At 37.8% G+C, this 11,481-nt stretch overlaps 2 protein-coding genes across 3 annotated transcripts; one reads left to right on the plus strand and one right to left on the minus strand.

Annotated features, from left to right (window-relative positions):
- Nucleotides 1-847: 847 nt before the first annotated feature.
- Nucleotides 848-8,837, minus strand: WYR (inner centromere protein, ARK-binding region protein). Of its 2 annotated transcripts, XM_018124771.2 has the most exons (11): nt 8,594-8,837; nt 4,937-7,860; nt 4,768-4,830; nt 3,014-4,388; nt 2,538-2,887; nt 2,271-2,450; nt 1,565-1,731; nt 1,346-1,437; nt 1,171-1,265; nt 1,055-1,090; nt 848-887 (listed from the first exon to the last, which is right to left on the minus strand). In XM_018124771.2, exons 1-9 carry the CDS (start codon nt 8,754-8,756, stop codon nt 1,225-1,227), a joined length of 5,355 nt encoding a protein of 1,784 aa, XP_017980260.2. In that variant the 5' UTR covers nt 8,757-8,837; the 3' UTR covers nt 848-887; nt 1,055-1,090; nt 1,171-1,224. The 2 variants fall into 2 exon arrangements, with proteins under 2 accessions (XP_017980260.2, XP_017980259.2); XM_018124770.2 differs by having other exon boundaries at nt 848-1,090.
- Nucleotides 8,838-9,086: 249 nt separating this feature from the next.
- Nucleotides 9,087-11,385, plus strand: NMNAT (nicotinate/nicotinamide mononucleotide adenyltransferase). The gene is made up of 9 exons (XM_007020430.3): nt 9,087-9,233; nt 9,322-9,398; nt 9,492-9,577; nt 9,842-9,925; nt 10,085-10,169; nt 10,502-10,581; nt 10,724-10,825; nt 11,005-11,063; nt 11,164-11,385. Exons 1-9 carry the CDS (start codon nt 9,184-9,186, stop codon nt 11,264-11,266), a joined length of 726 nt encoding a protein of 241 aa, XP_007020492.2. The 5' UTR covers nt 9,087-9,183; the 3' UTR covers nt 11,267-11,385.
- The last annotated feature ends 96 nt before the right edge of the window (nt 11,386-11,481 follow it).

Genomic DNA, 11,481 nt, shown 5'->3' on the forward strand with positions numbered 1-11,481 from the left:
TTGTGATAGTTTCGTATAAATAAGTTTTATTCCAAAATAGAATTACCACTTAATTTCACTTGTAAAATTATCAGAATATATTTTTTAATTTATTAAAAAAATTTAACAGTATAACTCTTTTTGAAAATATTACCTATTCACGAAAAATAATTGAAAAATCGTATATGAAATTAACCGTTTTTTTTTCTTATAAAATTGATGGGGTTTGAAATGGTATGCTTAATTCGATAACAAAAGGAACATATTTTGTTCAAATCTTCATGTAAAATTAGCTTCACTCAACAACATAAATATTCAAGCAATACTTGTTCAAAACTGATTAAATAATGAGAACCCAATGCTGACACTGAATCCCATGAGATGTAGTACCTCTTGGTTACAGCATCTCAACATGGTCGGTGATATATCTATATACATAAATTAATCTATATAAAGAAATAAGTATAGATACTTAGAATCTAACTCAAACGGGCAACAAAGAAAGTTGGTCAGAAATGATGGGTGTCAGCTTGGGAAAAAGAGGGAGGGAGGCCAACAGTGAAATGTGAGTTCGGAGAAATCAATAATGACAAAAGCCCCATGCGACCATTGGGGTCCAATTGACAAACCCAAATCCCAACCTCATAGGCTTCCACGTCATGGAGCCGTTATAGTACTGCAAATATTATCCCCCCCCTGCACCCACCACCCCTTTCCGTGTCTCAAATTTAAATCTAACGGATATTCGACTCGATCATACGAGTGTCGTATATTTGAGTTTGAGACAAAATAAAGTTGAAAAGGTCTAAATCTATGAAGTATAGATTTCGAATTCAAAGTCCTACCGTGTATAGAGACTTTGGAGGTATTTGTTGCAGCTTCAATGGCTTCCAAGTTCTTGACTTGAGCTATATTATTGAACAGTGAGAGGGATTAGAGGCAAACAGCCCTTTAACATTGGCATTGGAAGTTTTATCTACTGATATGAGACAATTGAGATATACATCATTGCTACAATTTTTTGTTTTTTGATTTTTTTTTTTTAATCTTCAGCAAAAGAAAATGTTGGAATCACCTGCTTCTTGCTCTTCCAAGAAGTCTCTTTATGACTCTGCCACAGAAAAAGCAAGAATGAGAATGGCAGTCACCATGGAAGCATGGAGAATATTAGCCATGGCAGGAAGAGCATACCTATGGGTTCATGCAAGAGCTCTCCTTTAGTTGGCTGCAGATACTATCCAGTATTTAACTCACACGATTTTGCTGCAACTTTCTTGGCAAGAGAACTATGGAAAAGAGAATTTAACTGTTAGTCCAACAGCAAACACATATAGTAGAAAGGTTTTACAGCATCTACGGTAATCACCTTCAGCTATGCTGCAGAAGCTTTTCGGGGGGAATATTACTTCTGGGTCTAGTTTTTGCTGGGAAGTTACAACCAGAGCCACACGATTTTTACTGCAAAAATCAACAAGAGTTAATTGGAAGTAATCTATCAGCATATTTCTTTGCAAGAAATGTGATAAATGTGGTTGTTAAGCTGAGAATCCATACTGTTTAGGACGATAAAACTGAGTTCACATACCTGGCCCATGAAGGAATAAATTTGCTATTAGGTTCATCATCATCTTCTTCTTCTTCATCTTCATCGTCAGAACCTTTGTATGGAGATATATCATATGATTGTTCCCGGCTTGTATCTGCAATTAGGCTATCACTCTCTGTTGTTGCTCTATCCGCGGTGCTCGGTACCTGAGAAAAGATTTAGTGTCCAGATGAGGCTCTAATGAAAGTATTTCAAAAACCATTGAATTAGTGGAAGAAACATCCAAGAGACAGTTCCAGTTAAACTGGTTCAATATGGCAAAATTTAGTCTCCATGATGTCACAAAGTTAGCAACAATCCAATTGAAAGGTCCCGTTATAAATCCTGAATGGTCGATTCAATCAGTTTGCTGCATTCAAACTTTTCATAACAACTAGTTCTGCTTGAGTCACACTCCTATAAGAAATTCTCATGTCAGGTGTTGCACATATTGCATTAATGGAAAACATATTTTATGCCCTCTCAGTGCAAACTGAGAGAATACTTAAGCATTTGCTCCATGCTATAAGACTTAGCGTTGCCCTATCAAACAGGTTTTCAGATGATTTATGATAAAGAGACATGGGATTTAGTTTAATATAGCAGTAATACTAAGAGGAACTCTTAAAATTCCTTGTATTTAACCCATAGAAGGGACAAGGTCAAATTGTATCTCTGTTGCAGCTATGCTAAAAGAAGTTTTTACCTTTGCATTGCAATCTCCAACGGCCATGCTTGCTTTTACGGCATCAGAAATTGAAGCAACAGCCGTCCTTAATTCTGTCTCTAACATTTTCCCTTCATTTCTGTCTGCTATTTCTTTTTGCATTTGCTCATGCTTCACTGCTTCATTATTAGGAACCGTCATTGTTTGTGCTTTCTCATCCTACAGCAGACATCCACAATTTAATGCCATACCACTAAAAGGAAAGATTTCAAGACAAATCATTGTCTACAGCAGAAGGGAGTTTACCGGGGCTTGGCAGTTCTTTTCTTTCTCATCCTTCTTTGCACATAATTTTTCTTCAGGAGCACGCTGCTGCCTCCGTGCTTCCTCCATACGCTTTCTTTTTCTTTCTTTCTCCAACCTTTCTTCCTCTTCCCTCTGTCTTTTCTTCGCAGCCATATCCGCCTCTTTTTTCTTTCGTTCTTCTTCTTTCTTTTTCTTCTCAATCTCCAACTGCCTCAAATTTTCTTGCTCCAACCTCGCTCGTTCAAGTTTCAAGGCCTCCTTCTTCATCTTACGATCATTCTCTTTCTTTTCTGCAAGTCTCTTTGCAGCTTCAGCAGCCTCCAGGGCCTTCACTTTAACATCCCTCTTCCCTAAAAGGAATTACAAATAACTTAAAGTGTCTGCATAGTCTATATCTAATACAGTTTTCATAAAATGCTGGGGAGAAATGAGAGAAAAAGAATGGCCGGAGAAAAAAGATATGAGAAAATGATTACCAGTGATAATAGCAGCTGCTTGTTTTTGCTGAACCATTGGAATGAACGAAGTGACATTTGAGACTATATTATTGACCTTTGACTTCTTTTGTGAGAAACTTGGCCCCCCGTTTCTCAGACTGGTTTTCCCAGATAGTTTTGGTTTACTGAACCCATTACGAAGTGATTCACTTGCCCTCTTGGTACCATTTGCCCCTGGTGGTATACTCAGGTTTTCTTTCATCTTATTTGTTTCTCTCCTCTTGCTGGCATTGTGTTTTCCAGCCTTTTGTTTGACCCCATTCTTAGTCCCAGTGAAGCTGTAGGTTGTGTTCACAGAGTCCAGACTATCTCTAACGGTAAATATTTCAGCTCCAGAAACTGATGCAGGAACATTTGGACATTCCCTTATCTCAGTAAGTGGTTTTCTTTGGACAGAGCAAGTCACGATTTTGGAAGTGCTGCCTTCCTGAAATGCATCAACCACCTCGTCTGTGTTCTCATTTTCTTCATTGATGCAGGGAAGCTCCAGATTTAGGCTACCTCGCTTCTCTGAACTGCCAGAGTTTGAAGCGATCCTATCCCAGAGCTTGCCAACTGGAGAAAGATAAGGTTTCTTCACATCTCCAGTAACTTGAGAACTAGCAAACGGCAAGCGATCAGAAAAGTATCCTCCAAGAAAAGCATGGTTCGTATCCTCACCAAAGCAACTAGTGCTAACTTTAAGTTGACTTTTTCTGTCATCATTTATAGGAAGGGTGCTCTTCGGGTCCACGCATTCTAGGAGCCCATTAGGAACAGACTGGTAAAGATCGGTTGTTCGGTGCAATTTATAAGTGGTTGGAAATTGGGATAATGGGGTATGGATGCAAGCAGACTTACAAAGCTGTTCCAGAAGGCTAGCACGTTCTATTGTAGTCTTTGGAAGGTCCAATTTGTCAAAACTAATTCCATCTCCACCAATGCATATTTGTTCACTATCTGTCTGCATAATGAATCCCTCAAGTTCTGGATTGGTCTGATCAGCACTGATCAAGTCTGCAGGTGGTTGACACGGAGAACTAATTGGACAAGTTGAAAACTCACCATCTTCTCCAAGTTGAGATTTGCTTTCTTCCTCGCTCCTTTCATCACAAGTCAACTGTTCAATATTTCCAAATTCTGATTTATCCCCAACATTCAATAAAATTTGGTTCTCGTCTGCAGTGCATTTCCTTGTTGAACCAAACATAATGCTGGATGGACCTACTGCTCCTGTTCCCTCTGCTGAGTGATCTTCAGAATTTTCAAGGGTCTCTTGCGGCAAACTTGAGGCAGAAGCCACAGCAAATTGTTTATGCATAAAAGTGGAAGGGATTGCTTCACTTCTGCTACTCTCTTTCCAACTACATTTGCCCTGGCAAGCACAATTAGAAGGCATTCGCTTAGCTAAAAGTGTTCAATTGCATATAGGAAAGCAACCTGTGCAATGTATGGAAAAACTGTTCCAGATATATAAGTATGCTAATTATAAAATCAAGCCATAGCGTAGCTGCTATCCAGATGTCTGCTGTGAAATCTTTTGCCTCCTAAAGTTTTTCACACATGCCAATTCAAGATTAACCTCCTAGGAGGTAATATCATCATTGAAACAAACAACTAAGTTTAACTTAATCTATTGTTTTCATGACAAGAGAGGGTAGACGACATCACTATCTCATGAGAAGTTGTAGATATTACTAAAATAATGAGGAATTAAAACTAGAGGAAGATTCAATCCCCATTATGTAGCATACCGTGTTCTGATCTTCTTCATCAACTAGAGACTTATTGGCAATTAATTGCATAACATCTTCATCCTGAGACAAAGAAAGGTGCTGAGATTTAAGATATGCTTAGAGTTATCATTTACAAAAGCCACATTCCTTGTAATAAAACCCAGTAAGTACACTCAAGTGGCTTTACCTTCAAGCTTAATGACAAAGACAGGGAATTACTTTGTTGACCACCAATCTTCCTCCGCTTATGAGGCCATGAACCCTCCACATGAGAGCCAGAATGTCTACCTGGCTGTACGAACTGAATTGCAAACTTGCGTTCACTTGATTTTGCATGTGTGGGATCTTGAACTGAATCAGTGTCATCAGCAATACATCTTCCCATTGAGTCTGCATTTCGATTTTGAGAAGGACATAACTCCATTTTCTGTTTCACAGAATGACCCTTAGTTTCTTCAATTAGTGCAGTAAAAGGATGCTCAATTGCATCAGTGGAAGTTGCATCTACTTTTCTTAGCAGGGCGGGGCTACAAACTTCATTGAAATCGATATCTGCCAAAATTGCAGGACCACTACATACATTAGTATTACAATTACACTCTTCTGGGACAGATGTTGCAGATTTTAGTACTTCAAGCTTCCTATAATCCTTCTCAAAGCGATAATTCGTCCCAGTATCAGCATTTAATCTAGATCCTGAAGCATCTTTTTTTGAGTTTCCAAGCAAATTTTCATTAGAAACTTTTAAAGTAGTTGAATGATGTTCCATGAAAATTTTCTGTTCAGAGATTCTGTTGCTTTCAGGCAGCATACTTGTTACAGCATCTGTAGAAGCCTCAGGTGTTTCTTTTACTGACAACACGACATTTAAATTTGAAGTTCTACCTGGTCCAGATGTCTTGTTCAAATCTGTTTCGGACTCTTTCTCTTCTTTGCTATAGGCTTCCCGCTCCTCCAACAACTGCTTTACAGGGGACGAGTTGTATTTTTCTTGGTAGTGAACAGGAGTTACTTCATCCAGCTTATCTGCAGAAGGAAGCCATGCAAGAGGCCTTTCCTTCAATGATTTGATCTCTTCTTCACTTTCTAATGCAGGACTAGAAGCTTCATTCAAAGTGCACTCTCCCAAATTATCAAAATCAAGTTGCTTGGGCATCACTATCATAGCAGATGCAGAGTGTGGGCTTGTTACTACTACTTCCAACTCAATTCTTTCATACCTATTCAATGACTTTTCAAGAGGAGGATTGTTAGCACCATCCAAGTTAGATGCAGAACTAGCTGAATGAGACTCAACTAACTCATCAGAATCTGCATCAGTGTCTGCAACAATTGCAACACATTGGTTCAAGTCAGCAAGATTACTGTCATTGGCACAAGGCAAGGAATCTACTTGAGTATCAGGAACTTCCTTAAGTTCAACCCCTTCAGAGCTGTCTGATGACTTTGCATATGGGGACTTGTTGGAAGCTGTTGATTTGCACTGTGTAACTTCATACTCCAGAGTATTAGAGGAATCAACAAGTTTAAACAATTTTGCACTACAATTAGCTCCCGACCTGGTACTACCATCATTATATTGATCTACAACAGCATTCTCCTTTGTTTCATAGTCACTTGTTTTGGCCTTTATCCCACAACTTTCATCACTGATATCAAAAGGCTTAATCAACTCCTCAAGATCATTAACATGGCAGGCCAGCTGCATTGATTTACAAATGCCATCATCGATGCTCCTACCAGGACAGCTATCCAACTTCAAATGCTTATTCACACAGTTATGCTGTTGGCTAGAACTTCTGGATCTTGTTAATCTTCCTTGATAAACGTTGCTTTCCTTTTCCTTGATTAGGTGGTCTCTTGCTTTCATATAACCACAACTCTCATCAGACATAACAGCAGGCTTTACTGATTCCAACAACTCATCAACAGCATTAGGCTGTTGTTTTGATTGGCAGGTGGATTTTATAAGCAAATCGCCATCCTGCTTTGCAGCATCAGAAGCTTTACCTGCACATGAAAGCCCATTTACAGACTTGGGAGATTGGACAGAACTTCTAGATCTTGTGATGCTACCAGAGTAAATATTTTCTGCCCTCTCCTTGCTCTGGCATTGACTTCTTTCTTCTTTTGCTAATACATAAGTTACAACATTACCAACTGGTTTGACAAATTGCAATAACTCATCAGCTGCATCAGACTGTAGTCTTGATTTGTTTATGGATTCAGTAAGCACAATACCATCCTGCTTTGCACTTGGAGGACCATTCACAGACTTTGGAGGTTGACCAGAACTTCTTGACCTTGTGATTCTACCTGAGTAAACATCTTCACCCCTTTCCTTGCTCTGGCATTGACTGTTTTCTTCATTTTTCACTGCACAACTTACAGTATTATGAAAAGGTTCGACAAAGTTTGATTCCAATAACTCATAAAGAACATCAGGCTGTTGTCCTGAATTACCGGTGGATTCTGTATGTACCACACCATCCTGCTTTGCAACACAAGAAGTGTTGCCTGCATCTGAAGGCCCACTCACAGACTTGGGAGGTTGGACAGAACTTCTAGATCTTGTGACTCTACCAGAGTAAACATTTTCACTCCTTTCTTTGCTCCAGCATTGCCTTCTTTCTTCCTCCTTTTCTGCATAACTCACAACGTTATCACAAGATCTGATCAATTCCAACTTATCCACAGAATCAGACCATAAACAAGCAATCTTGGACCCTTTGTTTTGACTATTGCAAGCATCACCATTCTTATCAGAACTCTCAATGTTTTTACATGCTTTCACACTACTTCGATGCTCTAGAGCCCGTTGCCTAGACCTAGACCTCTGGATTCTTGCCAGCGATAAACCAGGGTCAGGACCAATATCTGAGATCATCCCATCTCCACAATCTTGAGGAGGAGATGTAACACTAGGATCCAGGTCATCACCTTTACCAGAAAGACACTGATCTAAGCCTTCATTCCAAGCATCAACTCGGGTGCATAAAACACTGGGTAACTGCACATTATCAACTGGCTGCTGGTACAGAGAATAGTAAGGAATGGAAGGCTGTGGATTTGGATGTAGGAGTCCCGAGATAAGATCTTCCTTATTCAACTCTGCAATTAAAAAGAGCAGACTCTTCCTTATTCAAAATCCACTAAAAAGATGTGTTAAACAGACTATTAGACAGATAATTCTAAAAGTACTTGCTATGTTAAGTTCTGAAATCGAAATACAATCAAGAATCAAATGAAAGAAGACTTTGAAAATAAAAATGGAAAGTGCTTTTCTAGCTTTCAAGTTTCAAAACTTGAAAAACTGAGTCAAGTTTATGTACGTGAAATTAATGAAGCATTGCCGTAAATATTTTCTAGTCTAAAAAGAATTAAGCATTAATTCAAAATTATTGAAATTAATTAAAAGGTAAAAATCAGTATTGCCTTTGAATTTAAAAGAAAATACTAAAAAGAAATTAAAGACGCTGTTGCTAAAGAAATCTTCACTCGATTCTTCGAATCTTCTAACAGCAGGAACGACAGAAAGAAGAAGAAAATTCACCGTATTCAATGGAGAAGAATCAAATCTAAGCATTATTAAGGATAATAAAATCACATTCAAAATATACTTCATAAACCTTCGAAAAAATGGAAAATGTAAAGCTGAAAGGGAAAAGGAATTCAATCGACTCTTCCAATCTTAAAACAGCAAGAACAACAGAAAGAAAAAGCAATATTCACCGTGTTCAATAGAGAAGAATCAAATCTAAGCATTATTAAAGAAGAAGAAACTTCATAAACGTTCGAAAAAATGGAAAATGTACAGCTGAATAGGGAGAAAGAAGGAGATTACCGGTGTGAGAAGTGGAGAGGAGCCAAGGCGGGGGAACGAAGCCGTCGATGAGACACTTGGAGGCGAGGTGGTGATCGAAGAGAAGGATCTGCTGCTTCACGTGGTCGATTATCCGATCCTTCCTCTCGAAGATCTGAACCAACACCTTCTCTATCGTCGACATTTCTCTTCTTCTTCTTCTTCTTCAATAGCCACGATTTGCCATCTACAGCCAAACAAAAATGGAGTTTTTCCGATTGATTTTGGCTAGAGAGAGAGGGAGATACGCGCGGTTCTAGAATTTGAAATTGAGGGGTCAATCTGATAATTTCTTGACTGTTTGGTGGCAAAATAGGTATTTCATAATTTCATTGACATCCACGACGTCGTTTCCTCTTCCCTTCTTTTTCTAATAAAACGACGTCGCGTAAAGTCAATTTACGTTAATCATACGACGTCGTTATTGACACGGTAAATGCTCAGGGTCTCCCCCTCCCCTGTTTTCCTCGTCTGCGTGTTTTTCAAGGTGAACCTTTTATTCCTATAAACTTTGTCCTTCCTCTTCTTTATCTTCAGAATTTTACTAAAAGTATCAAAGAATCATTACTTGAATGGAAATCCCATTGCCTCTGAATAAACTATCTCTACCATCAATAACCAAGTAAGTTCCTTCTTGTGTTTTTGTTTTCATTTTTTTCTAATTTTATTGACACAATTATTTCTCTTTTTCTTTGTTTTTTTGTTCAAAGTGGGGATAGTGTATATGTCGTTTTGGTATCCACTGGAAGTTTCAATCCTCCTACTTTGATGCACTTACGCATGTTTGGTATGTGTTATTTCTCTCTTGTTCTCCTTCTTTTCCTTTTGTTAGTTTATTTTTCATTTCTTTTTATTGGTTTTGTTGTTCTTTTATGGTTAGAGCTGGCCAGAGATGCATTGAATTCAGATGGGTTTTGTGTTATAGGAGGCTATATGTCACCTGTAAATGATGCATACAAGAAAAAGGTGAGTCTTTGCTGAATTGCTAATGGTAGAATTTACAAAAAAAATCCTCAACTTTTGTTTTGATGTCATTAGCATCTTGGAAATGGTAGATGATTTGGTTGCCTATAGTTGATGAAACTCGATTGCCGGTGTATAAGATAATGATCCTGAAACAAAATGAATCAATGGATAGAGGCAACAGTGTATTATTCAAGGTTCATATGTGCTTGTCTTGTTCTATGGTTATATATATAACAATTGAGTAGCTTTATCTAATGATTGCAGGGCCTTATAGCTGCTGAACATCGAACCGAGTTGTGTAATTTAGCCTGCAAAAGTTCTGAATTTATAATGGTTGATCCTTGGGAGGTAACTAATTTTTCCTTCTCTGGCTGCATTTTGCAAATTTGTTCAGAAATCGGAGTTTGATTTTATAGCATATCTATGCGTTGCGAAGTATGATTTGGCCTTGTTTCTTTTCAAGTTTTTGTCTGAAACTAACCCGAAACTTTTGATGCTTTCTCACAGGCAAATCAAAGCACTTTTCAGCGCACTCTAACTGTTTTGTCTCGAGTCAAGAGCTTCTTGACTGAGGGTGGACTAATACCCAAGGGTATGTAAGCAGAAACTTATCCTTGCTTTCCTTGCTTTATGTGTTGAGCAACATAATCCTGATTTTGTCATCCTAATTCCTCCTATCAGTATAATTAATAGATATATATATATACACGTATCAGTGAGCGAGAGTGGGTTGATTGCTTGATTGTATTGGAGGATATGTTCTGCTGCTCAGGAACTATCTCTCCAAGATCTATCATTTTACAATTCAATAACTTTACTTCCTTTATGTATTTTTACCTTTAGCTTTCCTCCTAATGATGTTTAATGGAATCTCCTCATTGTTCCACAGGAGATACTAATTGTGATATCTCTGGCTTTTTGCAGAATCCCTTAAAGTCATGCTTGTTTGTGGTTCTGATTTACTTCAATCTTTTAGCATTCCTGGCTTTTGGATCCCGGAGCAGGTATATGCTTATATTAATTTGTATGATATAGATGTTACCGGATTGAGGAGACTTAACATTATCATTGTTCTAAGTTTAGTGCTTACACTGGCACAATTTGAATCTGAAAACACCAACTTTAATTTTTTTTATCAAATTCCAGGTTAGATCCATATGCAGAGATTATGGTGTGGTTTGCATTCGCAGAGAAGGACAAGATGTGGAAAAAATCATCACTGACGATGAAATTTTGAATGAAAACAGGGTGAGTCGAATTTCTTTATTTTTTCCAATTTTCCACAAGAAGCAAAATCAAGGCCTTAATTCCTGGTCATTACTCTTGACAATATCTGAATTTTTGGTCAACTCTGTAAGAGAACTTTGAACTTTGACTAGTTAGATACATATCACTACTGTTAGCATTATGCTCTTTGTTTCTTTCAGGATAACATAAAAATTGTGGATGAACTAGTACCAAACCTAATCAGTTCAACTAAAGTGAGGTAAACTGCTTTATTTGTTAATGTACTGAACGAAAAATCTAACATCTTTTCCGAGGCTAATATTAGTGGAGATCCCCCTTGTTTTCTTCATTTGTTCCAGGGAATGCATTTCAAGAGGATTGTCTATAAAATACCTGACAGTAGATGAAGTGATTGATTATATCAGAAAACACCATCTGTACTTGAACTTGGATGAGAAGTGACGATCGAATTAACAAATCTTTTAATTCTTATCTGTAAAAGACCATAATTCTTTTAATTCTTTTCTGTAAAAAACCATAATTGATTAAATAAACATGGTGGCTTACAATCGTTGGGATTCTATTTTGTTTTTATTTGTATAGAAGCAGCAATTCTACTATCTTACCAATCTGTGAGCCATGGATTGAACTCAACTCTATCACCACTCCTGTTAACC

This window comes from Theobroma cacao, chromosome 7, assembly GCF_053813885.1.
Source record: "Theobroma cacao isolate CCN51 chromosome 7, ASM5381388v1, whole genome shotgun sequence".
NCBI classification, from domain to species: domain Eukaryota; kingdom Viridiplantae; phylum Streptophyta; class Magnoliopsida; order Malvales; family Malvaceae; genus Theobroma; species Theobroma cacao.

What these genes read in the sequence shown, in the direction of transcription:
- WYR (XM_018124771.2), bottom strand. Translation starts at nt 8,756, where the DNA reads ATGTCGACGATAGAGAAGGTGTTGGTTCAGATCTTCGAGAGGAAGGAT. An exon ending in CCTCTCCACTTCTCACACCG is followed by an intron (nt 7,861 to 8,593) that starts GTAATCTCCTTC and finishes TTTTAATTGCAG; the next exon opens with AGTTGAATAAGGAAGATCTT. An exon ending in CTTTGTCATTAAGCTTGAAG is followed by an intron (nt 4,831 to 4,936) that starts GTAAAGCCACTT and finishes TCTTTGTCTCAG; the next exon opens with GATGAAGATGTTATGCAATT.
- NMNAT (XM_007020430.3), top strand. Translation starts at nt 9,184, where the DNA reads ATGGAAATCCCATTGCCTCTGAATAAACTATCTCTACCATCAATAACC. An exon ending in GGGTGGACTAATACCCAAGG is followed by an intron (nt 10,170 to 10,501) that starts GTATGTAAGCAG and finishes GGCTTTTTGCAG; the next exon opens with AATCCCTTAAAGTCATGCTT. An exon ending in ATCAGTTCAACTAAAGTGAG is followed by an intron (nt 11,064 to 11,163) that starts GTAAACTGCTTT and finishes CATTTGTTCCAG; the next exon opens with GGAATGCATTTCAAGAGGAT.